The sequence below is a fragment of the Giraffa tippelskirchi genome, chromosome 4 (assembly GCF_054371585.1).
Source record: "Giraffa tippelskirchi isolate mGirTip1 chromosome 4, T2T-mGirTip1v1.2.pri, whole genome shotgun sequence".
Classification (NCBI taxonomy): domain Eukaryota; kingdom Metazoa; phylum Chordata; class Mammalia; order Artiodactyla; family Giraffidae; genus Giraffa; species Giraffa tippelskirchi.
The window spans coordinates 110,220,881-110,248,137 of record NC_137278.1 but is presented as its reverse complement, the minus strand read 5'-3'; the positions used below and the strand labels follow the sequence as shown (position 1 = coordinate 110,248,137).

Genomic DNA, 27,257 nt, shown 5'->3' with positions numbered 1-27,257 from the left:
TAAAAGAATGTCTATATGTTTAAAACTGAGCCACTTTGCTGTACAGCAGAGATTGGCACAACACTGCAAATCAACTATACTTAATAAAAAATTTGAAAAATAACCCAAAACCTCCCATCTATTCTTTTCCTACTCCCTTCTCCCTCTCTCCTCTTCTCTCACTTTTTCAAACACACACATACACACAACCTTGAGATTGGTACTCCAAGGTTTGTTAGCAGGTTTATTTGGATAAATAATCTTTCTTTTTTTTTTTTTTTTACAGAACAGTATCTTATACTTTAAAATGTTTCCAATGACAAGGAAGGTCATTACATCAGACTCATTACCCTCAGAAATTGGCATAATGTTATGTTCCACTTTCTCTTGTACTTAACCTTCACACTATGTTAAAAGTGAAAAAAAGGAACATGTACAGCCCACTGGTTTATCACAGTGAACATTCATGCACTTGGCAGCCAAGTCAAGAGACAAGACATTTGAATCTGGAAATCCTCCCTTGTCCCTCTTTCATCTCTGTCCTTTCTGCCTTCTGCAAAGATAACCACTACTGTGACTTGTGTGATAATTCTGTTCTTGCCTCTGTTTTATAGTTTGGCCACCTGAAGCTGAATCCCTAAACACTGTTTTAGCTTGGCCTATTTTTAAACTTTCCAAGTGGAATCACATGGCAGGATTTTTTTGGTGACAGTTTTCTTTTGCGTAACATTGTGTTTTCAGATTCAAACACATGGTATGTTAGCCGGAGTGAGAATGTACTGTAAAGTGCTGCTCTATCTGATTTAAAATTTATTTGTCTATGGTGACCATTCGTGCTGATTCCAGTTTAAACTGTTAAAAATAATCCTGCTATGAAGATACAATGGGTTACTAAATCCTAACGCTAAAATTGCTTGTTTTCCTTTAAAATAGAAAAGCTTTGTTAATATTCACCAAAAGAAATGCAAGATTCTACATAACATTGAAAAGTTTCAAGTCTCTCAAATAACTGTAAGGTTTAGCTGTTGGACTGAGTCCTTGAATGTATCATCTTATAGAAAATTAGTTCATTTTATCATCTGAGCAATATATTGTTTATATGTGGTAGTTGTCAGTAAAGATAAAATGTTCACCATTAGAATGCCAATTTTTAACCTTTAGAAAATTGCTCTTCATTAATTATTTACAAGAACATATACTTGGCTACAAAGAGTATTTAATTTGAGTCATATTGTTCTCAATGAAAAGTATATTAAAAGTATGTTTATGAAGTGCTGCTTTAAGTTATGTCTCTTTGGCTTAATTTATCACAATAGCTTTGTTACTTTGAATATAATACAAGGATAAATTTCTCACCAGTTAGATTAATAGAAAGGTAGTACAATAAGTAAATAAAGGAAGGAATTTCTACCAGTGATAATCTTTGTCACCTTATCGGAGGGAAAAGAGAATATAATACCTGATTAAACTATAGGAAAATATAACTTATATGAAACACTTTATAAAATGATGACTTTAAAAAATTGTGGGTTTTTAGGGGGACTATTAATCATAGTTTACAGGGTTTTGAGTTTTCCCTTAGAAGCTGCATAATTTTCAAGTCAGAGTAAAATTGCATTAGTGTATTAAGGGCAGATAGATATGCAAACAGTGAGAGACTATTTTCTTGGGCTCCAAAAATCACTGCAGATGATGACTGCAGCCATGAAATTAAAAGATGCTTGCTCCTTGGAATAAAAGCTATGCCCAACATAGACAGTATAATAAAAAGCAGAGCCATTACTTTGCCAACAAAGGTCTGTCTAGTCAAAGCTATGGTTTTTCCAGTAGTCATGTATGGATGTGAGAGTTGGACAATAAAGAAGGCTGAGTGCCAAAGAATTGATGCTTTTGAAATGTGGTGTTGGAGAAGACTCTTGAGAGTCCCTTGGACTGTAAGGAGATCAAACCTTTCAATCGTAAACAAAATCAGTTCTGAATACTCATTGGAAGGACTGGTGCTGAAGCTGAAACTCCAATATTTTGGCCACCTGATGTGAAGAACCCACTCACAGAAAAGACCCTGATGCTGGGAAAGACTGAAGGCAGGAGGAGAAGGGGATGAAATAGGATGAGATGGTGAGTTAGCATCACCGACTCGATGGATATGAGTTTGAGCAAGCTCCAGGAGTTGGTGATGGACAGGCAAGCCTGGCATGCTGCAGTCCATGCGGTCGCAAAGAGTTGGACACGAATGAGTGACTAAATTGAACTGAACTGATTAATGAATATTCCCTGCTTGTGTTAGGTGAAGTCTGTCAAGGTAATAAAATAGACAAGACTGAATATTAGTTAAGGGATAAATTTTTAATGCATACTGTCTTTAGTTTAGGAATCACATAACAAAATCTGAATATACATGTAAAGAATTGTGGTACTAAACAATAAGATGGTATATCATTGTGAAAAATGCCTGCAATTGCATTTGTTCATTCAGAATTCAACAACATCCCATCAATAAAATAAAAAATACTCTTTACATAGACGTATATGGGGATAGATAGGTAGGTAGCTAGGTATAGATGATTTTATATACATGGCTCTGAAACATCATAAAGATTTCATATATATATATATAAAATATATATATATATATATAATTATCCCTTCAACGTTTGTCATTGTTAATTATGTGCAAAATATTTTTTCTTAAATGAGATGGAGAAAAACAAAAGTAACTGACTGATTATGTAAAAATATTAAACAGAGCAAAGAAATAGGGCACAATCCTAAACAAAATAAAACCTGAGAAATTTTTGGTTACAAGACTTATGTGTTGAAAGGCAAAACACTTTCTTTTGTTACACATTCATTCAGCAATATCTTTGAAAGCTAGTAGTAATAACTAGCCTTCGTGCCCATTTCCAGATTATCTAAGGACTGAAATTTGTAAGAAAATACATTAAGACACAAATAAATGCATCCCACCTGGCTTGGCTTTAAGAAGTTGTCGGCGAGAGGTCAGGGGCAACCGGCTGTCTGTTTGCTATGACCATTCATTCCTGGGGGCTGTGGACTGTGGGCCTCCTGTTCAGTGGTGGGGTATTGATTCAAAGAAAGCCAGTGCTGGCCAACATCGCTTCTCTCCTTTCTACAGACATTCTAATGGATACATCTCTAAAAAGAGGCTTCCCAGGGCTTTCTCGGCTCTGCTCAGAGACCTTCACAAATCGCTGGGTAGTCTCAGTGTACCTTCCACTGAACGTGGGTTAGACTCTGTCAGGTCAGTGAGATGAGATAACCACATATATTTCTGACTTACCAGTGCCCCTTTTAACAAAGGGGAAAAAGACATTTTAGTAGAGAAGCAGATGTTTCCAATTTAAATATTAAAACACAGATTACTGGGGGGACTCCATATAAATATAATAATGCCAGGTCCAAACATCTGATACATCAATTACAAAAAAAGAAAAAAATACCCCAAATTTAGGAAAAACATAAAGGTTCTGTGTATAGGTTTTTGTGTGAGTCTGAAGTGATTTGAGAATATTTCTAAAATGTATTATGACATAAAAATAGAATAACATACAAAATAGGATTAAGCTCCCACCCATGTGTAAAATATACTACTACTGATAACACAGACGTGGACAGGAAAGGCTGGAGATAGTTAGATAATTTTTCCAAGACTAGCACTTTTTAAACAAATTTATGTATTTGGCACCACTTTCTCTAATTTTGTGTTTCTTACTCTTTTTTTTTTCTTTATTGCCCCTTAGGGAGACAATATAGATTTTTTTTCCCTTAATTGCCCTCTTCTTCCATGACCATTTTATTATCACAGATATGCTGGATACCTGTTTATATTCTTTCTGTATATCTCTGCTTTATGTATAAAAGAATACTTTGGGTTTTTGTTTGTTTGTTTGTTTGTTTGTTTGTTTACTGTAAGAAGCTATATTCATGCCTTGAAAGTCATATCAGTGCCAAGCTGAGGATACATACTCCATAGTCATGAAAACAAATCAGTGAAAACAGTGTGGCATGCATAACTTGAGAGAAGTGGTAGGTGGCCAATGGCTCACATGTTTTTAAACTGTTTGTTACCTTTTGAAACAGTGGCGCTGAGTTGTCCGCCAGGACCGTCCTCCTACGTTAGAACTTGGTTCCTTCCGTCAGTGTGTGTGTGTGTGTGTGTGTGTGTGTGTGTGTGTGTGTGTGTGTGTGTGTGTGTGTGTGTGTGTGTGTGTGTGTGTGTGTGTGTGTGTGTGTGTGTGTGTGTGTAAGTGTGTGGAAGCCTTTGCAAGTGTGTACTATATATATATATGTATCCATGAGTATATAGAAGAACAATGTTGAAAAGACACACAAGAAATCAATAATCATGAATGGAAATGGGAGTCTCAGAGAGAAAAACAAATATATATCTTTTATTAAATGCTTATTTTAATTTCTGTTTTTCTTTTTAATACCATATACATGTACACCTGTGACTTGGTATCCATGGGAGATTAGTTTCAGTACGAAAGTCCATGAATGCTCATGAATCATAGTTGGTCCTCCGCATCTGAATTACACATTCAAGAGTTCAACCAACCATGGATGGTATATGGTTGAACTCTGAACAACATGGCTTTGAACTATGTGGGTCCATTTATATACAGATCATTAATGTATGAATCCACTTATGTGAGGAGTTTAAAATATCCATGCATAAGTGGACCTGCACAGTTCAAACCTGTGTTGTTCAAGGGTCAACTGTATTACTTTTTAAATGGAGATGGTATAAATATCACTGTGTAAAAGTGCAAATTCCATTATGTACAGCAGTAATTTAATAATCTAATAACTGAATATACAAGTCCATGCAAGAGACATTTACAAAAGAAAATAAAACTCTGAGTAATCATTCAAGACATTTGTATCTTTACTATCCAGGGCATAGAGTTGGTTACTGAGCCTTCCTCATTGCAGACAAACTTCTCTCAAAGTTAAAAAAGATAAAATCAATTCACATACAGTGCTAAAATGAACTCATTGTGAGGGAACTAGCTTATACACTGCGGAAGGAAAATCTCTCTTATTTAAATCATACACAATGGGCCCACACCTGCTCACTTTTGCTATGTCAAGCATTGTTGAGATGGAAAAACTCAAGGGAGAGCAGAGAGCGGTAAGGCGGTGAACAGGCCCAAAGCCACCCAGTGGGAGTGAGCAGATTGATGTTGAGCAAAAGTGTCAGAACACATGGCAAAATCGCAGGAGCTTCCTCACCCCTCACTGCTGCTTCGAGTACCACTGTTCCTCAGGACCAGGCACAATGCCACACGTCCTCCTGTACGTCTGCATCTCCTCTGAGCGCTCCCTGGCACACTGAAAGATCTTCAGTAAATGTTCATATAATTGGTAGTCTTTATCACCATCATTTTTGCTATCTTCGGCTCCTGAAACTATGAGAAGGCTACCAAGGTTTTTGAGAGAACTATAGCTCATTTACAATATAGCTAAGATACCCAAATTCAGACCAATCTAATTTTTGAGGATTAATTGGGTGCTTCATTAACTTTCAATAAATTGTGCTGAAGGAGTCAGAGTGCATGAATTTTTTATCTTCCATGGTCAATCACTGTCAACCCCTCATTGTCTTGTGGCTTAAAAAAGTCTTATGCATGGGGAATGATAAAAATAAGAAATGAGAAAAGAAATAACCTTTCTAGATGTTATCAATGTTCCAACTTACAAGAAACAAAAAGCCATTTTAATCACATTCTGATTCCTCATCAACTTGGATTTAGATGTTATGATCCAGTGTGCACATTCCCCTGATTTAGGGACTTAAGTCTGTATCATTTTGGACATCCAATGTTTGTGAGCCTGTTACTAAAATTATCCCATTTACTATACAAACATCTGTTTTAATTTTTCAAAAAATATTAAAAGTGACTTACATTTGCTGAAAGTTGAGATGTGAGGGTGGCAACTTTTTCTTGTGATGCAACCAGCTCTCTCCGTAGTTTATGGATTTGCTGAATGTAATTTAAAAAAAAAATCAAATCAATATGGTAGTAGATTTTAACTTAAAACTAAGAATTTAGTCCAAAAAAGCAAACACTATAATTAGTTCATTCTAACACCACTGTATCAGCACCAATTTCTAAAACTTAAAGAAATGTGAAAACTGGCTACCCAGTAACAGTTAAATGCCACTTACAAGAAGAAAGGCAAGTGCCTATGTTCACAACTGAAGTTCAAATCGGCACTTGAAAGGATGCTTATGTGTTTATTTGACATTTGCTTCAATGCTTATTTGCCATTGCTATTTGAATTCCCAATCAGTTCACTTTGTCTATTGGTCCTTCTACCTCTAGAAATTTATGGTAATAAAAGCTTTTCTTTTTAAAAATTAAATACACATACACATTTTCTGGGTCTTTTTCTTTTTCTATCCATTTTTGTACGTTTATTTTTATTTCCTATATTTTGGCAATTACTAATAAGCTGTAGAATATTCCTACAGTCACTGAAAGTTGGCTACAATTCAACATTTAATGATTCCATACTTGAAAATAATTTTATTGGCTGGAGTTTTCATTACTAGCACTTAGAGAAGCCTTCTCAAATATTTATTATAATATCCTTTATTCAGTGAGTTACTATCAGCTCCAAGCAGAAACGCTTTACAGATTATCCGTAGTTTGGAAAAAAGGGGAAAAGTCAGTAAGACTGTGTAAATGGCTATATAAACCAATAACATAAATATGCTGAAATGTTTTCCTTTTTTGGTTAACTCCATACTCAAATAAAAGTGAACCAGAAAAAGGTGAGAGTATGTATCATTTTTAAAAGTTTCAGTACTTTCCACAGTTTAATCTGCATGTCTCATAATGCCATGAAATATAAACAGTGATTAGTAAGGATAAAATGTTTAGAAGAATATAAGACTAAGTTTACAAGTACACTTTTGGTCTCAAGGGATTTTAATTACTTAGATGCCAAACGTTCTACTCTGATGATTCTCATTTCTTCAAAAACAAGTTGCTATTGTTGTAGTTGGACTTTCAAAACTCTATCTTAGTTTGAAAGAGCATTCTTGATACCGTTCATTAAGTGTCTACTTTTTCCTACTCATTATATTTTTGTAGAGAAGAAATGGTGGTCAATATTCAAAGATTCTAAAAAAGAACTAAATTTTAAACTGGAAATAGAGACAGGGGATATTTATATAATTTCAGCAGATGTGATTTCATTTGACTCCTGTACTTTAAAAAAAAGACACACCCAGATCCAAAGAGAATTTGGGTTCATTCAAATGATGATGACCACAAATAGCTCTAAAAGGCATCTATTTTATTCTTAAAACAGTACAAAGTCTAAAGAATATTTCTCAAATTAATGTTCTCTATTACATGATTATATTTCCTTTAAAATTAAGAATCCAAGAAACCTGAAACTAATGTAAATCATTAAAGAAAATGATCCACTATGGGTATAAATAATTAAAGTGGAGGTGGATAACTACTAATATGGCAAATAGATATGCTACTTGTACACCTTAGTAGCTACACATATTACGATCAATGTAGGAAGCTTTGTCATGTCCCCATGATATAAATAGTTTAGGTTTTTCAAAATCATATTTACTCTTTGGTCTAGCAATTATACAGATAAAATTGGCGTAATTTATACTTTCTCAATATTTTTATTGTAATATATATATAAAATAAATTTTATTGCAAATATTGTAAGGTAAAATAGTACAAATTTTACTTTAGAAGACTGATAAAATAAAACTTCAAAGGGAAGAGTTACTTTGAAAAGTCTATTGCCAATACATTTTTCTTTGCTCAGGGTAAAACCAATCAAATAGTCATTAGCGTATCATGAATAAAGGCCTAATTAAAGTCCCTCTGCTCTCCTTGGAAGGACAACTCTCAAACAAAGAGAAAGAAAAAGAATGTTCTCTCCAGGTTGCAATCTCATTTGTATGTGATTGTAATGAAATACTTGTGAAGTGTGTGATTAGAATAACATATTGCATTAGACATCAAGTGATTAGAAGCAGAAAAGTACTGGGACCAAATAATAGATGAGCTGAGATGCTGGTAAACTGTATTGTGGAGGTCTAGTGGCTCAAATTTAATACTTGCCATAATCCTATGTGCTTAGTCTCACCGCACTGGAGGAAGAGACCACACATTCATTCATTCATCAAAGATTTTTAAGTGATTACTACTAGAGACAACTTAATAGATGCTGAGTTAAGACTCCAAGCTAGAATGTGAGAAGAGAGTTTGCTTCTAAAAACTTTAGTTTCACTTTCTTTTAAGAGGAAATATCCAAGACTACTTTTCACTGCGGGGTCACCTCTATCAGCAGTGTTGGTTATGGGTTGTATCACAGAGCCCTCTGGTGGTAGAACTATTCATTTCATCCTAAATGTAATTGAAAATGGTCAACTAATAATGCTGCTAGGTTGTTACCTCTGAATGAGCCTTTTCTTCAGCCTGTAAAAGATAAAAGGAAAAAGAATTGAACTATAAATAATGAGTATCAATTCATTTCACACGTATAAAAGAATACAATAAATACACTGTGTAATTTAAAATGTTATTTTGGTCTAGCATAAGAATAATAAAATATAAGATATAAAATAAATTAATAGTAAAAGTAGGAACTGTAGGACTGCAAATGATATTTATTTATATATAGACCATATGGTATTTTGAAAACATAGGTTATTTGACTGATGGATATATACTGTGTCTTAAAATCCTTAAAACTATAGAATTAAAAGATGGTGCTACCCTAAGATCCAGACCACAAATAACACAAACAAAAGTTATAAAAAATATTTTTGAAAAGGTAAGTGCAGAAAAAAGTAATAGAGTAGATTTTTTTTCATACAGATTTTAGGAAGTTTGTACTCCAGTCATAGAGATTTTTAGCCAAGACCTAGGAGTTGGAATTTTATTCTGTAATTTATAAATCATAAAGAATGCCAAATACTACTAGAGGAAAAACATTTACCTGTACTTACAACCACAGAAAATCAGTTTACTAGTTACTATTTTATTTACTTTTCCTAATGATCATTAAATAAGTTTATTGGGCTGCAAGTCAGCAAAACAATAAAACACCCAGTGGTGAAGTGGTGATAAAAGTGGTTTGCAAACACAGGCTCTATAGATGCCGGAAATAAGCACTGCTGTAGGACCTCAAGGGGTGTTTTGGCCTCAGGTGTAGAATACTCCTAGCTCTGTTTTTCTTCTTCTCACTGGGCTGCAAAAATGCCAGACAATGAGTTACATGTGCCATTATACTTGGTAAGCTCTCTCATTCTGAAAAAAGCTGGAGAATGTATAATATTGCTGAACATTACAAGTCTGTTCACTGCCTTGAGCAGCTCCAAGGCTGAAAAACAAACTCTTACCTCCTATCTCTCTTTTTGGGACACTTCCTGATTAACTGATGCAGAATTACCTGAACCACTTTTTAATTCTTTCATTTCTATAGAAAACATAAAATGAAACAAAGTAAAATACTCTCAGGATATTTTTTATGCATAAGCACCTCTTTTAAACAAGATTTTGTCTCATATATTTTCTCTATTCTTAAAAATATGTAAAGTTAGTAAGATACCGGGATAGATAGTAACAAGACTGGGAGCTGACCATGGCTCAGATCATGAACTCCTTATCGCCAAATTCAGACTTAAATTAAAGAAAATAGGGAAAACCACTAGACCATTCAGGTATGACCTAAATCAAATCCCTCACGATTTATACAATGGAAATGACAAATAAATTCAAGGGGTTAGATCTGATAGAGTGCCTGAAGAACTATGTATGGAGGTTTGTGATGTTCTGTAGGAAGCAGTGATCAAGACCATTCCCAAGAAAAAGAAATGCAAAAAGGCAAAATGGTTGTCTGAGGAAGCCTTACAAATAGCTGTGAAAAGAAGAGAAGTGAAAAACAAAGGAGAAAAAGAAAGATATATCTATTTGAATGCAAAGTTCCAAAGAATAGCAAGGAGAAATAAGAAAGCCTTCCTCAGTGATCAGTGCAAAGAAATAGAGGAAAACAATAGAATGGGGAAGACCAGAGATCTCTTCAAGAAAGTTAGAGATACCAAGGAAACATTTCATACAAAGATAGGCACAAAAAAGGACAAAAATGGTATGGACCTAATAGAAGCAGAAGATATTAAGAAGAGGTGCAAGAATACACAGAAGAACTATACAAAAAAGATTTTCATGATCCAGATAACCACAGTGGTGTGATCACTCACCTAGAGCCAGACATCTGGAATGTGAAGTCAAGTGGGCCTTAGGAAGCATCACTACAAAGTTAGTGAAGGTGATGGAATTCCAGTTGAGCTATTTCACATCCTAAAAGATGATGCTGTGAAAGTGCTGCACTCAATATGCCAGCAAATTTGGACAACTCAGCAGTGGCCACAGGACTGGAAAAGGTCAGTTTTCATTCCAATCCCAAGGAAAGGCAATGCCAAAGAATGCTCAGACTATCGCACAATTGCACTCAAATGATCAAAATTCTCCAAGCCAGGCTTCAACAGTACATGAACCATGAACTTCCAGAGGTTCAAGCTGGATTTAGAAAAGGCAGAGGAACAAGAGATCAAATTCCCAACATCCGTTGGATCATCGATAAAGGAAGACAGTTACGAGAAACATCTGCTTTATTGACTATGCCAAAGCCTTTGACTGTGTGGATCACAACAAACTGTGAAAATTCTTCATGAGATGGGAATATCAGACCACCTGACCTGCCTCCTGAGAAATCTGTATGCAGGTCAAGAAGCAACAGTTAGAAATGGACATGGAACAACAGACTGGTTTCAAATCAGGAAAGGCGTGCCTCAAGGCTGTATATTGTCACCCTGCTTCTATGCAGAATACATCATGAGAAATGCTGGGCTGGGTGAAGCACAATCTGGAATCAAGTTTGCTGGGAGAAATATCAATAACCTCAGATATGCAGATGATACCACCCTTATGGCAGAAAGCAAAGAAGAACTAAAGAGCCTCTTCATGAAAGTGAAAGAGGAGAGTGAAAAAGTTAGCTTAAAACTCAACATTTTGAGAGAGTGAGAGAGTGAAAAAGTTGGCTTAAAACTCAAAACCACATGGCGTCTGGTCCCATCACTTATTGGCAAATAGATGGGCAAACAGTGGAAACAGTGAGAGACTATCTTTTTGGGTTCCAAAATCACTGAAGATGGTGACTGCAGCCATGAAATTAAAAGGCACTTGCTCCTTGGAAGAAAAGTTATGACCAACCTAGACAGCATATTAAAAAGCAGAGATGTCACTTTGCCAGCAAAGGTCCATCTAGTCAAAGCTATGGTTTTTCCAGTAGTCATGTATAGATTTGAGAGTTGGATGATAAAGAGAGTTGAACACTGAAGAATTGATGCTTTTGAACTATGTTGGGGAAGACTCTTGAGAGTCCCTTGCAGTGCAAGGAGATCCAACCAGTCCTTACTAAAGGAGATCAGTCCTGAATATTCATTGGAAGGACTGATGCTGAAGCTGAAACTCTGATACTTTGCCCATCTGATGTGAAGAACTGACTCAATGGAAAAGACCCTGATGCTGGGAAACATGGAAGGTGGGAGGAGAAGGGGACGACAGAGGATGAGATGGTTGGATGGCATCACCTACTCAATGGACATGAGTTTGAGTAAACTCCGGGAGTTGGTGATGGACAGGGAGGCCTGGCGTCCTGCAGTCCACGGGGTCACAAAGAGTAGGACATGACTGAGTGACTGAACTGAACTGAATACTTAGTAAGATAGTGGTTAAATAAACAGTAGTTACCTAATAGAATCCCAATAGTCTTTATAGCAAAACTGTTTTAAAAATAAACACTGACATAAAGCTTTAATGTTTTATATCTCAAATTTATTTTAAAGTGAAGTGAATCTTTAAGTGAAGATTCAATATTTTAAAATTATAATAATTTCAAGGTTTCATGTAGTTTTATTGTTGAATCAGACATAGTAAAGGGATTTTAAGACAACTTCATAGACAGAAAGAAAGTTGGAGGTTTTTTGCCTTGATACATATGGTGTGATTAACCCTGTTTGGTTTCCCTGGTATTTTGAATATTTACTGCCAGTTTATTCTGTCCAAATCCTTCTTTTAGGCTTTCTAGGATTATACAGAACTGACGTTCAATAAGTAATCTGCATGATTAAAAGAGCATTGTATGTTATTTACAAAAATTGTCTAAAAAGAAATTCATCACATTTTTATTATTAATAAAAAACCCTGAATAAGTTATATACACTAATTACATGCATAACTATTACATATTAATTATACATATGTATATGCATACTGTATAGAATCATTTTGTTTCTTGACTTTTCAGAACTTTATCTTTAATCTTTGCTTTGTTTCATATGCTTTGGTTAGCAATACTTGGTAGCTGTTATCATAAAGTGGAAGCAATGAGCCATATTATTAATATTATGTTTCTTTTGGTGGGTTAGGCATGGATTGATGATACATGATGAAATATGATTACTTCTCAGTATTAAATAATGGTTTTGAAGCTGGCCCAATGTCCTCAAGGAAGGTAAACAGTACAAAACATCTTGCCTAAATAAAATATATTAGATGTTTCATTATTCTGCAAGCCTTTCTTGGCCATTCACTCATCCTTTCAAATTTATTAATTAAAAAATATTTGCTTTATTATTAGCTGTGTGTTAGGAAATATCCTGAAGGGATCCACAAAGAACTAACATAGCCCTTGCTCTTATTAAATCAATACAAAGTAGATTAAAGGTACAAAACCAGTTCAATACAATTTTTAATGTACAGCCACTCAGAAAACATCTATTGCAAAGATCAAAAATTTAAATATTTAATAGAACTAGACACATAAAGAATAAAAAGTACCCTGGGTATTAAAAAGAAAAATCACAGAGCCTTCCTAGGCTATTTTCCCCCACTTTTCATAAAGATATGGATACTACAGAGTTATTTCTTTTCTTCAAGAAATGGAAAAGCACAATAATAATTAACAATGCAAACTCAGCTTCAGTGTCAGCAAGACAAGAATTGGTGGAGGCTGGGTCTTGAATGAGATCACACTAACATCTTAAAGGGGTGATGCTGTAAACACCAGTGGTAAAGACTTCCTGCCTATGCCTATGATGGAGACATAAGAGATGTGAGTTTGATCCTTGAGTCAGGAAGATCCCCTGAAGAAGGAAATGGCGATCCATTCCTGTATTCTTGCTTGGAAAATCCCATGGACAGATGAGTCTGGCAGGCTACAGTCCATGGAGTCGCAAAGAGTTGGACAGGACTAAAATGACTTAGCATTCATAATAAACCTGGAAGAATTTCATCTCCGTGTTGCTAGATATTCCACTTACTTTCAAAAGGAACTTAGAAATTAGAATTGTCTCGTAAAACTCCATATTTCACGGTGTTGGCTTGGAATTAAAAACACACACACAAACCCAAAGTTTGCCAAGAGTAACAGCTTGGCTGGTCAGATTGAGTCTGTGATTTTACAACCAGTTTGTAATCTCTCTGGATCTTTCTGCTCAAAAACTCTGAAAGATGATTTACTCAGCTTTATAACAAGATACTTTTGAAAATTTCACCAAATTATAATTGGTAGAGACTTCAAGTTGTATGTGAAGAAAGAATCCTTTCAATTGGATTTATTGTACTTGTAATTTGACAGTCAAGTGTCATCTTTGTTAGTTTAATATAATCCCATAAATTGTATAAATGATGGTGTCAAAGATTGTTTCTATCCATGGTTCCTAAGAACGATACATTGCCTAATAACACAAAGTGTCTAACAATCTTCTTAGAAAACAAAATTTTTTTTCTTTTTTTTGGTCATACAGCTCGGCTTGCGGGATCTTAGTCCTCCAACCGGGAACTGAACCCAGGCCCCTGGCAGTGGAAGTGTGGAGTCCTAACAACTGGATTGTCAGGGAACTCGTTAATTATTTTATGAAGGAATATCATGCACAATTGTGTTACTTGCACATGGCATAATTTCAAAAGGTGCAATTCACAAAGACTATGATATAAATGGTGCTCTCATGAAGTTTACAGTTTTTTTGTAATTAATGGTATAGAATGACTGTCTTCTTCTCTAATAATTGCAGAAGTCCCTTGAACAGATCGGATAGATCTGGCTGCTCTTTGACAACTTATTTTACAGGTATAGTCCAAAGAAATTGAGCAACTTTTCTGATGTCAAAAATGTAAATCAACTGAATCTTTATCCACAGTCCTTAAGGAGGCATGGAAAAAAATGATAACTTGATTTTTCACCTCATAGGTTGAAAAACACTTTCACAGATACCTTTTCATTGCCAGTTAAATCCCAGTGCTTGGAAATGGAGCACTGGAGACAGAGTGACTCCTCATCATCTGCAGTTTTCTCTTCATTAGTCCACTAAACACGCATTTATCTGAATTGTCTAAAGTTGTCAGTACAAGTGTATAATTTCCATCATTTCCAATAAAGCTATTTAAATTTTCTCATTTCCTAATAATATCACTTTCTCATGTTTTGATCACCTAATCCATTCTTTTCACATTTAACATGAGCGTCTATTTTATCACATAAACATGTGTGTATAGTCTCTTTATTTTCAACTCCTCCTATTTCATATTGTACTCTTAATGCAATACTTCCCATTATACTTTCTAATTTACCCTTATTATTTTGATATCTACTCCTATAAACCTATAATATCCAATAGAGTAGCCATAGGAACATTTGTCTATATAAATTTAAAGTTGTTTTTGTTTAGTCGCTAAATCGTGCCTGACTCTTTTGCAACCCCATGGATTGTATCCTCCCCAGCTCCTCTGTCTGTGGGATTTCCCAGGTAAGAATACTAGAGTGGGTAGTGATTTCCTCCTCCAGAGGACCTTTCTGAACCAGGGATGGAACCCACGTCTCCTGCATTGACAGGCAGATTCTTTACCATCTGGGCCACCAGGGAAGCCCAAATTTATAGTACGCAAAATCAAAAATTCAGTCCCTTTGTCATACCATATACATTTCAAATACTTGATAGCCACATGTGACTAGAGGTTGCTATATTATCTAGTACAGGAATAGAGCATTTTTATTATCACAGAAAGATCTATTGGGCTTGTGTATACTAATCAGCCATCTGCTTTTCCTCAACTCATGCTGTTTTTCTTCTCGAGTTTTTCTCAGGCTACATGAACGTGGTTTCTTATCCAAGTACTGCATCTGTATAATTTAAAATATGACTGCAATGATGTCGCACCTTTGATGTTATAGAGAGACTTCAACTGCAAGGGTTTAATTCAGAATATACCTCCACTCAAGCAGTGGCATTGGCCCAATAGGAGGAATACTACATCTTAACATATTTTTTGTGTGTTTTTCCAATACCTTTTTACATTTCTCACTTCTTTCTCCATTTGCCCAAAACAGTAGATTTATCTAAACACTAACAGTAATTTCATTATTCTTAGATCTATTGACAATTTTAGTCATTAAAAGGAGAAATGATAGCTTGATCTTGAGGAACTTTCTAAAGCAATAAATATATGAGGGCCATAATATTTGAACTAATGAAAATGAGTGAAAAAATCAGTATTGCCCTTAATGCTTAATTACTTAGTGACAGCTGAGGCTTTTGAACTTTTCATGAACTTTTTTTTTTTTTGAGTCATAGGGCATATGCATTTATTTCAATGGTCGTTGCCAAATTACAGAGGTTGTACAGTTTACATTTCCTGCTAACATGTTTGAAAGTACACTTTTTCATCCAAAGCTCACCAACACAGAACTTTATCATACTTCTGTCAAGATGGAGTTTCATTTCTTTATTAGCTGTATATGTAGAGCTCCTGATTTTATGGATTAAATCCACTGTTTCTCTGTGTACCAGACTCAGGAGTACATTCATGAGACAAAATTCATTCACTCTGGATGACAAAAGCAAGGTGAACCTTTGATCAGCTAATTTATTTAGTACCTAATCTAGGCCAGGCAATGGGAATACGGGGATAAATGAGCCCTGGTTCCACTCAGGGATTCATGAACTTCTAATACGAATTAGGGGTTAGTCATAATGTTCAAGCCTCAGTGAGATTCATAAATTAAAATATACCTAGGATGAAGGAAATTTTTTTGTAAAACATAACTCCCTGTAGACTAATTTTTAGAAAAGGATGAAATTATAGTAACTGGGCAGAAAACTTAACTTGCAAAAACAAAATAATATTTCACATTGGAAAAATAAGTTGATGTACCGGTGTTTCTCTCTTAAGAAATGAAGTTTTAAAAATCACACTCTTTAAGAAGATTTAGTTTAAAAATTCATTAAGCCTTTTAGGCTTTTACCTTTTAATACAATCTTCTCAAAAAATGAACTTAAAAAATAGTAATAAAAAAAAGAAAATACCATAGAACAATTACCAGTCAGAGAACGAAACAAAAAAAAGTAGTCAGTATGATAAAGTTATGATGGAGAATAGTACATGTTTTTAAGGATTTTGAGTTATAAACCATCGGGTTTGTGAAGTTCAGTTTTTCATCCACTCATTGATTACAAAGACAAGTGTGTCATAGAAGAATTGGTAGAGTACCTTCCCCCTCACCGGATATGCAAGAGCTTAGAGTACACCTTTATGTCACTGTGCAACTTCTGTGTAAATGTCAACCTATTTGACTGAGGTTGGCAAAGGCAAAAGTTTTTCTTTACAGCCAACACTTACCGTGGAGTAAAGAGAAGAAGTGCTGGAGACCAGTGATAGTGAAGAGCCATGAACTGAAGAAAGCAAAAAAGAACAAGAGGTGAAATAATGATGTCTGTTCAGAACCACCAGGCCTTTACTGAAAAATGAAGAACAGGTGATTAAGGAAATAAAAATAACATAAGAATCTGAGAACAAGCCTGCTGTTAATTTTTAGAGATCCAAATGTTGAGCCATGGAAAGGTCCCATACCTTTCTCCTAAAGTACTTCCTCCATTATGTACAGGGAAGAACTGACAAATGCAAGCCCTTCCAGTATGCCATGCACATATTGCAAACCAGAGTAAGCTCTTGCATAAAAATTAATCAGAAAATCAAGGGCATCTTAAGTTACTATGAAAGTGTAAACTTATAAAAATTTTTATGTATTTTATTCAATTTCATTTTTTTATACAACAAAGATTGATTTTCAGTATTTTTCTCCATATACATTCAGGGAAATAAACTATTTCAACATTATCTGTGATGAGCTGATTATACTTATTTAAAGGAAGTATGGTTTCTTCATAATTTTAGTAATAGAAAAGTACTTATTTCAAGGTGGTGTCTTTTAGAAATTAAGAGTGGAAATTTTATACTGTTTTTTGGGGAGGTGTAGAAAAATATCATCTTGATCAGTTAACAGAATGATTTATTACTTCTGCAAGTCCAAAGTATAAAGCTCAAAGGAGGATAAAATTGTGCTTAATTATACTTGTAGAAAACTTCTTCCTCTTTTCATTATGGGATAATATATAGTTAATTCTGCTTATTCATCCATTAAAGAAACATTAGTTGAGTACACACAATATGACAGGCCCTTGCTAGATGCTGGAACCATAAAATTGAATGTCACAATTCGGAGCTCAAAAAGAAATAGAAATATACGTAACCAAAAAAAAAAAAATCACAATGGGGCCATATAAATACTATTGAGAACAATGTATTGGGTACTAAGAAAGCACCTGGGGGTGCTCACAACTGGTCTGGAGAGGTCTAGGAAAGCAGTTGAAATGATAATAAAGTGGTGAATTCAAGAGATAAAAGTGTAGATTATTTATCCACATAAAGGAAGGCCAGAATTTCCAAGCATATAAATAGCATTCTCTCTGCCAATGAAGCACTATAGAAAGCCATGAGCATGCTTAGCACATCATTTTTCCAGTATTATAAAAGGACTATCTGTGAAGAGAGAGAGGGAACCATTTTAGAAATGCAATGACTTTACATTTCAGATTTGTTATATTTTGTCTACATCTGCAGCTATCAGGAGGCTCTCAAGGGTAGAATGCACTATCTGTCACAGTGAATTCAGTGGTTTGGTTAATATCGCAAAAGATAGTGGCAACTGTGGTCAACTGATTTAGTAATAGACTGGTAAATAAACATACTACAACGATTACCGAAGACCAGGAGTCAATTTTCACAGCTGCCTCAATTTTAGTCAGAAGATGTTTTAAATAAGAAGGCAGGAAGGGGAAAAATAAAGGAACAGAATTACTCTACTGTGTTTTCATCCTTAGAAATTACAGATACAGAAATTGGAACTAACAAAGTTATGAAACTTTCTCAAGTTTACACCACAAATAAGACAGATGACCAGTATGTTTCAAGATCTAGAGTCTTTTCTGTTATAGAAACTTACTAAGGACCAGGATAGTATAGCTGACTGCCTCTGATTTTATTCTAATCAATTTGAACTTCTATGTTTACCTTTGTTTTGTTCTTAATGAAAAGTGCTTTATAAAATGTGTGTCACAATTTTCCTTTGTGAGCATTTAAAAATCATTCATTCAATCAGAGGAAAATCTCTCAAATATTATTATCAAATTTGATATTTGGGGTTATATGGTTTAGAAAATTATACACATTTGAAAATCAATTAAGCCTCCTGATTTTTTCAAAGAGTATTTGTTACAAAGTGTTGATCTAGAACTTTACAACTATAAAGACATTTATTAGGTCAGGTGAGAATTTTAATGTAATGGATAAAGGAAATATAACTTATAAAGCAAAATGTAGGTGCACTATGAATTCTTAAATGATATGATAATAAAAACTAACACCAGAGGGAGTTTCTGAGAATAAAAGTTGGCAGCATGTGGTTGTTTCATATGAGAATTTTTTCTGGTTTATGTATATTTTATGGTTTTTTAACCAATGTGTCAAATGAAACATTCACTTTGATATTTGGAGAACCAAGGCAAATAGTCCCTAAAATTGTCCAGGTTTGTGTAGGAGAACACCGGATTTATTCTGAACTGTTCTATAGCCAAGTATTAATCTAAACTATTTCTGTCATATTTCCAAATGCACAAAGAAACAGAAGGTAATACAGACTAAAACTTCTTCAAGTTTCAGGGCTCCCGAAATGCGAACTACCCTACTTGATTTACTCTTGAAGGAATCCTTTTGACATGAGTGATGTGATAGCTTTCAGGTCTGAGTTAACCAACTTCATCTTTATTTCCCCCATGCCTACCTTCTTCCATGCTGTCCCTGAATGAGCCTGAATGACTGATGGCCCGCGGCCTCTCCTCCAGAGATGTGGCACTCCCACAAAGCTGGGAGTCATCATAGAGATCGAAGGACGAGTCTTGGGCTGGGATGCTGTTTGAGCGCATCATGCTGGGCCCAGGAAGGTTAAATTGAGAAAGATTGGTTGGGCTCACTGAAAAACAAAGTGCACACAGCCTATTATTCCAGGGCTTGGAAGTTTGCCTCTGAAATTTTCAATAGCAGTTACAGTGGAGTCCCTCTTTTTTCTAGCACTTTCATGGCAAGCAGTATGTCAATTTCTAAAGCAATATTAAACAAAACCATCACGTCACCTCTACTGTTTTTTCCTAGAAATAATATGGTATTTCCCACTGCCCATTATGAAGAAAAAATTGTCTTCCTAGAGTCTGAACATTTATTTTTAGAGAAAAAGAAATCTAAATTTTCTAGGAAAATGTATACGAAGCTTCCAACCAAAGACTTTCAGTCAGTTTGAGTTCCAAATTTTTGTAAGTTTATAATCAGAACCATCACTATTATCAGAGTTAGTTTATAATAAAAAAATAAAAATGAAATGTAATGTAAGGTGTATGGTTAGCCACAGCTCAGTGTGAAGTTAATCACTTAAAACTACTTTCTATCATACCTAAGATGATAATGTCACAGTGAACTGTCAAAAGTCACAAACTTGTATTTCTCAAGCAATACCTTAAGACTGTAATTTGAAACATGAATTTATTTACCTAGTGCCTATTACCAAATAGTCCTCTTAACATTCAAGTTTTAGGCCAAATGATTGTCATCAATTTAAAGAAATATGTGGTTGACTGAATTGGAAAACAATATTGCTTTAAATTTGGAATAAAAGCAAAACAGAAAAATTAAGATATATATTTATCATAAATGCTTATATTTAAGAAATACAAGTTGTTGAGGAATATGAGGAAGAATATGAGGAAACAGGCAGGAGACCCTTAAGATATGAAAAGAATGGCTGAGTACTTTCAAAATTTGGGGAATTTATGTTTTTGCCTTAGAACTGATCTGATAAAATTTTAAAACTTGTTATTTTTTTTATTTGACATAGGCAGTACATTTCTTAATGTAATTGCTGGATTTCAGAACAATGTAAAATATGAGGCATATATACTATGAGATAACTTTAGAAGACTATCTCCTATTTGCCAGGTACTATGCTGGATATTTTACAGATATTAATGAATCAATACACAGAACAACTCTGATAGAGCTATTTGTGAATTAAAGTAAAATAAGAGCAAGAAAAGTAACTTAAGACTTAGAATTATATCTATGTGTGCATAGTGACATATAATAATGAAAGAAAGAAACTTTGGATTTGCAAGTCCCCAATCCACTGGAAGAAGAGAAGAAAGGGTGGAAAGTAGGGGGAGAAAAAAAGAAAGAAAGGAGAGTGAGAGAGTAAAAGTTAAAGAAAGATCTTTCAGGTACATTCCTTCAGTCAGCAGTGACAAGTCAATGATTGCTAAAGATGATCAACAGATACCCCAAAGGACATTCTAGACTTGAATGCTTATGTTTAAGGAGTCTGGACTGGAGTAAATCTTACTATCTTAGGTTCACAGTATGAATTGACTTTTTGCTAAATGAATGAGATACTGATTACATTTGCAAGTGTACCATTTTAATACATATATATAGAGAGGTTAGAAACACATTTCATTCACTGACTTTGTGCAAATTCTTACAAAATGGTTGCAGATATACCCAGGTAAAGTCTCCTTATATAATTTCAAATCATAACATTTAGCTCATTCAAAATGAAATAGTAATGAGGACTAGGATAGGTTTTAATAGGAATGGTTTGGACTAAGGAGGATGGGATGAATTGAGAGAGTAGCACTGACATGTATACACTACCATGTGTAAAATAGCTAGCTAGTGGGAAGCTGCTGTAGAGGAGAAAGCTCAGCTCAGTGCTCTGTGGTGACCTAGAGGTGTCGGATGGGGGTGACTAGGAGGAAGGCTCAAGAGGGAGGGGGTACATGTACACATATAATTGACTCACTTTGTTGTACAGCAGAAACTAACACAGCATTGTAAAGCAATTACACTCTGATTAAAAAAAATGACATAAGGATAGTATCTAGCTTTGGGGGAAGGTATAGATTGTGACTGGGTTGCTAGATAGGTGGAAGGGAATTTCTGACGTGTTGAGAATGTCCTCGTCTTGATCAGAATGAGAGCTGCATGCATGTTCACTTGGAAATAATCATTAAAGCTGTGCTTTATATTTTAAAAATAAAAGGAATAGTGTGCATTTATAAGCATTTCTGATAGGTTCTCAATTGGAATTATATTCATTCTATTTAAGAATGTTCAATTAAGTTAAATCTATGGCGGGTTTGCTTTTTTGTTACCGTGGTTGAATAGAAAGATCAATATAGCAAGATCTCTGGCTTCAAGAGTGACCTCTAGAGGAGGTGATTGAAAGGTAGAGAAATTAATAACATAAAAGAGACAGAGAAAAGCTATGTAATAGAAGACAAAAGTATGATGGACAGAGAATTTCTGTAATGGGACACAAATTGGTACAGGGAAACTAGTGGTAGCTTTGCTTTCCACTAGCTTTAGGCAAATATTTCCATATCTATCCTTCAGTTTCTTTGTAAATTAAAAAAAAAAAAAATGGCTGAATAAATGGCCTCTAAGATCCATTTAAAGCCAGGGAACATGTAAACATTTCTAACAAGCGAGATATAGGTGTGACAAGATATTATGGAAAAAGAGGGCTACTGGCTTTGCCTTAAATTGTATATCATAGTAACATCACTGTTTTTATTAAATTATATGTTGATTTGTGATGATCTGAGGGGAATAGGAACTGACAGAAAGATGGAGTGAGTTTTTAAATACAGCAAGTGACTCCAGACTTTGCTGCCATAGACACATTAGCTAATGAGTTCATGATATTTTTCTAATAAGAGCTGTCATATGCAACCTACTTTTATTTTGTAGAATTTGGGAATATAACTAGGAACTGGTGGAGATTCAGAAAATGTTTATTTGATCATTTAAAGGACTTTAAAAGTGGAATATATATAGATATAGGTAGTTTGTCATTGGTGGGTTTAGAGAAGCTAGAGCTGTCACAAGAACTTGCATAATAGACTCACAATTGAATCAGATGTAGGTTTCTTCCAACTGTGAGTTTCTACTCTTGCTTGAGTATAGAAGAAAAGGCTTAATCCTGAATGGCTTAAGGGTGAATATGGAGAAGGAGTAGAAGGGCATTCAAGGTGTACAGACCTTTGGGAGTAAATGCAAAGAAACTTCCCGTACAGAGGTGTTTAAACATCACTCTATGCAAAAGTGAAAGTGAAAGTCACTCAATTGTGTCTGACTCTTTGCTACCCCATGGACAGTAGCCTGCCAGGCTCCTCTGTCCATGGAATTCTCCAGGCCAGAATACTGGTGTGGGTAGCCATTCCCTTCTCCAGGGATTGATGTCAAGTCTCCCTCATTGCAGACAGATTCTTTACTGTCTGTGCCCATCAAATATGTAGACTTTCTACATGGTAACCCTTGAGGCAAGGTGAAAAAGAGTCTGAGCAACTGTCATCACCCATGGGACTAGGATAATATCTCATTAGGTTATGGGATGCCTCACAAGGACTGTGACCAATAGTAAATAAAATTGCATCCAGTAATAATGTGTTTATGTAAGTTATATTCTGTAATGTTTTCTTGGAGAGGAATGATTTCTATTATAGCTATCATGCCAGAAACCACATACAAACCAGAGTTGACTTCAGCAGTAGCTCACAGTAGTCTACAATAATGACATAATAGTAGTGACCTTAAATTTATAATGTTTATTATATGTGATTTTTACAGTAATATTTCTAAAAAATTTATATACAATATTAATATTTTTAGTGGGTAAGAAAAAGCATGGTTACTGTAACACTTTTTGTAATAATCACTTATCTTACTGATTATTCAAAAAAATGATCAAATTGAAAACAAGTGATTACTAAAGTAAAATGAAGAACAATGCTACCCATATTCAAATTATAGAGTTACGTTTGATATATTTTTAAAATTTAATAATAAAGTAATTTTAACTTATGATTGCATTTTAATAGTATCCACTCTCTTGCCTAATAAATATAATTTCCAGTGGTCTGGAAACACAAACCAAAAGTCTTTAAGAGCAATTTTCATGGTTTCGAAACTAGTTATTTTTTTTCTCTTGTAAAATATACAGCATATCTGATATGAATCCACATACCAACTTATAAAATATGGGTAGGCACATAAAAGTGTGTGGATATGTATGGGAAGATCTTTCTTCATAAGTCCCACTGGGTGAACACTGTGAGAGGTATGAAAGCAAAGATAGTAAGATCTATTTGAAACCTACTGCAATTCTCTGCTAGTGTAAGACATCTCTTTCCAATAAAAATGATGATGTAGCAGAGTCTACTCTCTCTCTTGTCTCTTTGCATATGTTAGTCATTCCTTACAATATAGCCTAGGTATTATGAATCTATTTAATAGGTGAGAAAGTTGAAGTTAAATGACTGCTAATATCAGACACAGTAAGTAATGAGTTTTTTCCTTCTCAACAAAAAATGGGATAGATTGAATCAGAATAATAACAACAGAAAAATGATGGAGTAAGGATTCACATACTCAGATTAATGTCAATTAATGAAAAGATTGACAGGAGGGAGCTGTGAGATACCCAGCAAATTCAGCAAACTAGGTGACATGGGTTTGATTTCAATATTGTACAATATCAGATTTTGTCTCATATGTCTATGACGCTACCAAAACATTTTCATTTCATTTTTTTAAATCAAAGTTTTAAGCTTCCTGTTGTGTTTTATAACTATAACTCAAAATAAAATTTTACCATCCTTTGCCATTATGAGACAAAGAACTCTCATCACTGTGTAGGTTCATCAATAAAAGCTTGGTGTTGGATATATATTCACTAGTACATATAGAACGATAACCTAAATAATTGTTTTTCATTGTCAAAATCTCTATTCTCTATAGCAGAACAGTTATAATAGAAGAGAAATAGCCTTGACTATCCCAACAGGGAGGAAATTTGAAAAGTCCAAATTATTAAAGAATTGGGACACTCTGTTGGTCTATCATTACAAAAAAAAAACTCAAGTTGAGAAAAATAATGAGACTATTTTATACATGACTTTACAGAAGAGACATCTATTTTCAAAAGCAATGGATCTGTTCAATGATAACTGGCATATTTAGGCTTTCATTATTTTGTCACTTTCCCTTGTGTTTTCTGTGATATTTATACAAATGATTTTATATTTTGTAAAAGTTATGCTAAACACAAAGTAACCCAGTGGTTCAAATAATCATTTCTTTTCATTGCCTTCATCCAAAAATGTTCACAGGGTATTAACTTATAGGAATTCTCATATGCATTTTAAGGACAGTTTTAACTTTAAAATGAAGATGACACTATGGAGTCATAGAATGATATTTTTTCTTCTTCTTAATTATTTCTATTTTCTTTTTTTCTACCAAATGATAAATAATTTTCTTATAAGGATTAAAAAATATAAACGGAAAAGAAGGAGGGGTTTTACTGGTTTCTAAGAGGACTCTGAGAAAACTTCTAGGCTTAAGGTCAGGTATTCTGGCATCAGTTACTATCTCTGCCCCTTAAGATTGGTGATTTTTTTTTTAAGTCAAAAAAATCTCTTTTTGCCTCTGGATCTTAGGATATAAAATAACAACAGTATTAACTAAGTCAGCTTGTTGTCATGAGAAATAAACTGCATAATGCTTGGGAATTATTTTGGGGGTTGTAAATGTACAAATAAAAGGTAATGTTAAGGTGTCTATCTCCTCTTTAAATGAGCAATTCTTGTGAACATATGGCAGGGTTCCTGGGAGAGTAGGTGGTAAAAGGAACTAGATGAAACTGACGTTTTAGAAGATTTTACCCAAGTTGGAAAAGTGATATTTTCCTGTTGCAGAAGATGACATGGCAGAAGGGGACACCAGTGGTGACTGGTTGCCAGTATCCTGCAGCCCTCCGGTAGAATGGGAGCGCAACCACTCTTTGCCTTCTTCTTGGTTGGCCTGCCGAGACGATGGGGTGTATCTGCAAAACAGCACAGCTAAGACACTGCAGCACATCTCCAAGGGCAAGGCAATATCAGGACGAGAAAACAATTGAGAGGAGCTTACTATTTAGAGTGAACAACATTCTCAAACAGATTGAATCTAATTATAATTGCTTAGTTCTTCCAGATGATTTGACACCATCTGTTTGAATCTCACAGGAAAAAAAAAATAAAGGATTTTGAAAAGAAAATTATGTTCCTGTGAGATATGTGGTTGAAAATCATAAGCAACGAGCAGACAGCCAGGTTAATTGAGAAGGGCGCAAAAGCATGGTGTTTAGATGGGTGTGAAGAGGGTGAAAACACAAAGTAAATCCAGTAGACAGTAGTTGGCCAGAAGCCAAGGGAATTGGAGGGATGGTCACAATAAGACACAGGAAACAGAACACAAACTGACAGATCTTTTTTAAAGGAAAGGGAAAACATTTATTTGGTTAAAAATGCCACTTGACACCATGTCTGGATTTTTTTAAAAAATGGAAAGAGAAATAAGCTTCCTTTATTGGAAAATAAATTTCTGGAACAAAATCTTAAAATGGAATATTTGCAAACTGTTTGCTCTTGCTAAGAAACTGGAGAGGAGGAGGATAACAGATAAAGATCTAATAGGCCAGCATTCACTTTCGCCAGAGTAAGGAAATTCTTAGTTCCAAATAGCAGTCAACTTATCATGTTCGTATAGTGTCATACCTCTAGTCATAGTTCATTCCGTATCTTCCCATTAGATAAAAGTGTACAGTAAAAGATGGCCATGCATCACATTTTCATTTTATATTTTTTATGAACTGAATAATTATTTTGATATTATTATGTAACACTAGACTAATTCATGTCTGTACTGATTTGATAGATATTAGCACTTCTGAAAACAGAAAAAAAAGCTCCTCTGAGTTTTTACCAAAAGAATTCCGTAAAAATTATACCTTAATTACACTATTTGGTCTCTGATGATGAAAATAACTTTTCTTTGATTCAAATTAGAGCATCCTTCAACCTTTCAACATTCATTGGCCACAGGTGCAGACTGTAGGGGTTGAGGCTTTTGTAGGCATATGCCTCCAAGATATAAACATTAGGGAAACTGATTTTATTCTTCAGAAATGAGTTCTGAATTCTACTAAAATTGCTGCCACCCAAATAATGTCTTTTACATCACATTTAATTTTCTGAGTTTCGACCTCTACCAAAACTTCTACCTGAGGGCCATCTCACCAACTCCTCAGGCCAGAGAAAACATCAGGATTAAGAGTGAGCTCATCCTCGATGTCAGGTGCTTCTTTGCAAACAAAGAAAGAAAGAGGTAGAGAGACAGCACACAAAGTTTACATAACAACAGAGAAAGGCAGCAATTGTGCTGAGAGAAATATATACCTTAGTCCCTTTTTGGGTAGTGTATTTCTGTCAAGCTGCATGCTGTTAAAACAAAGAAAACCCCTAAGGACATAATGTACAAAAACTCTCCAAATTATACATCCAATATAATGACTCTGTTTGAAATCTGTTACACAAAATTAGGTTTTCTTTTTTTGTAAAAACATACTTAATGCTTAACTCATTGGAAAAGGTAAAACCAAAGGAGACTGGATTTCACTGTTGTAACGCATTCAATGATAAATTAGTGACAGGTCTATTTGAAGATAGATTAAATTATATATTCATATACTTCTCTAGATTCTATTTACCTAGTGTTATGGCAGGTTTTCCTTCCCCATGCAAATGACTAGATTTCTGCTATGATTTCACATTTAAGAGAATCATAGAGGAGGAATGAGAAAGATCTCTGCCTAAAGTGGCATGTTCCAACAGACAGAGATGTAATAAATCACCTTTCAATACTTATTTTTTGTATTTAAATGAT

The 27,257-nt window shown here is 34.6% G+C and overlaps 1 protein-coding gene across 4 annotated transcripts in view; it reads right to left on the bottom strand.

Annotated features, from left to right (window-relative positions):
• Positions 1–27,257, bottom strand: part of NAV3 (neuron navigator 3) — a 375,406-nt gene that overhangs the window by 57,135 nt on the left and 291,014 nt on the right. For 3 of the 4 annotated variants that reach the window (XM_081483945.1, XM_081483946.1, XM_081483947.1), the window contains exons 17-22: positions 26,771–26,812; positions 25,217–25,377; positions 19,228–19,416; positions 16,728–16,780; positions 8,442–8,465; positions 5,910–5,987 (exon numbers count right to left, since the gene is read on the bottom strand). In XM_081483945.1, coding sequence (XP_081340071.1) covers positions 5,910–5,987; positions 8,442–8,465; positions 16,728–16,780; positions 19,228–19,416; positions 25,217–25,377; positions 26,771–26,812 — 547 coding nt within the window. The remainder of the gene's footprint in view (positions 1–5,909; positions 5,988–8,441; positions 8,466–16,727; positions 16,781–19,227; positions 19,417–25,216; positions 25,378–26,770; positions 26,813–27,257) is intronic. The other variant, XM_081483948.1, reaches the window with a different exon arrangement.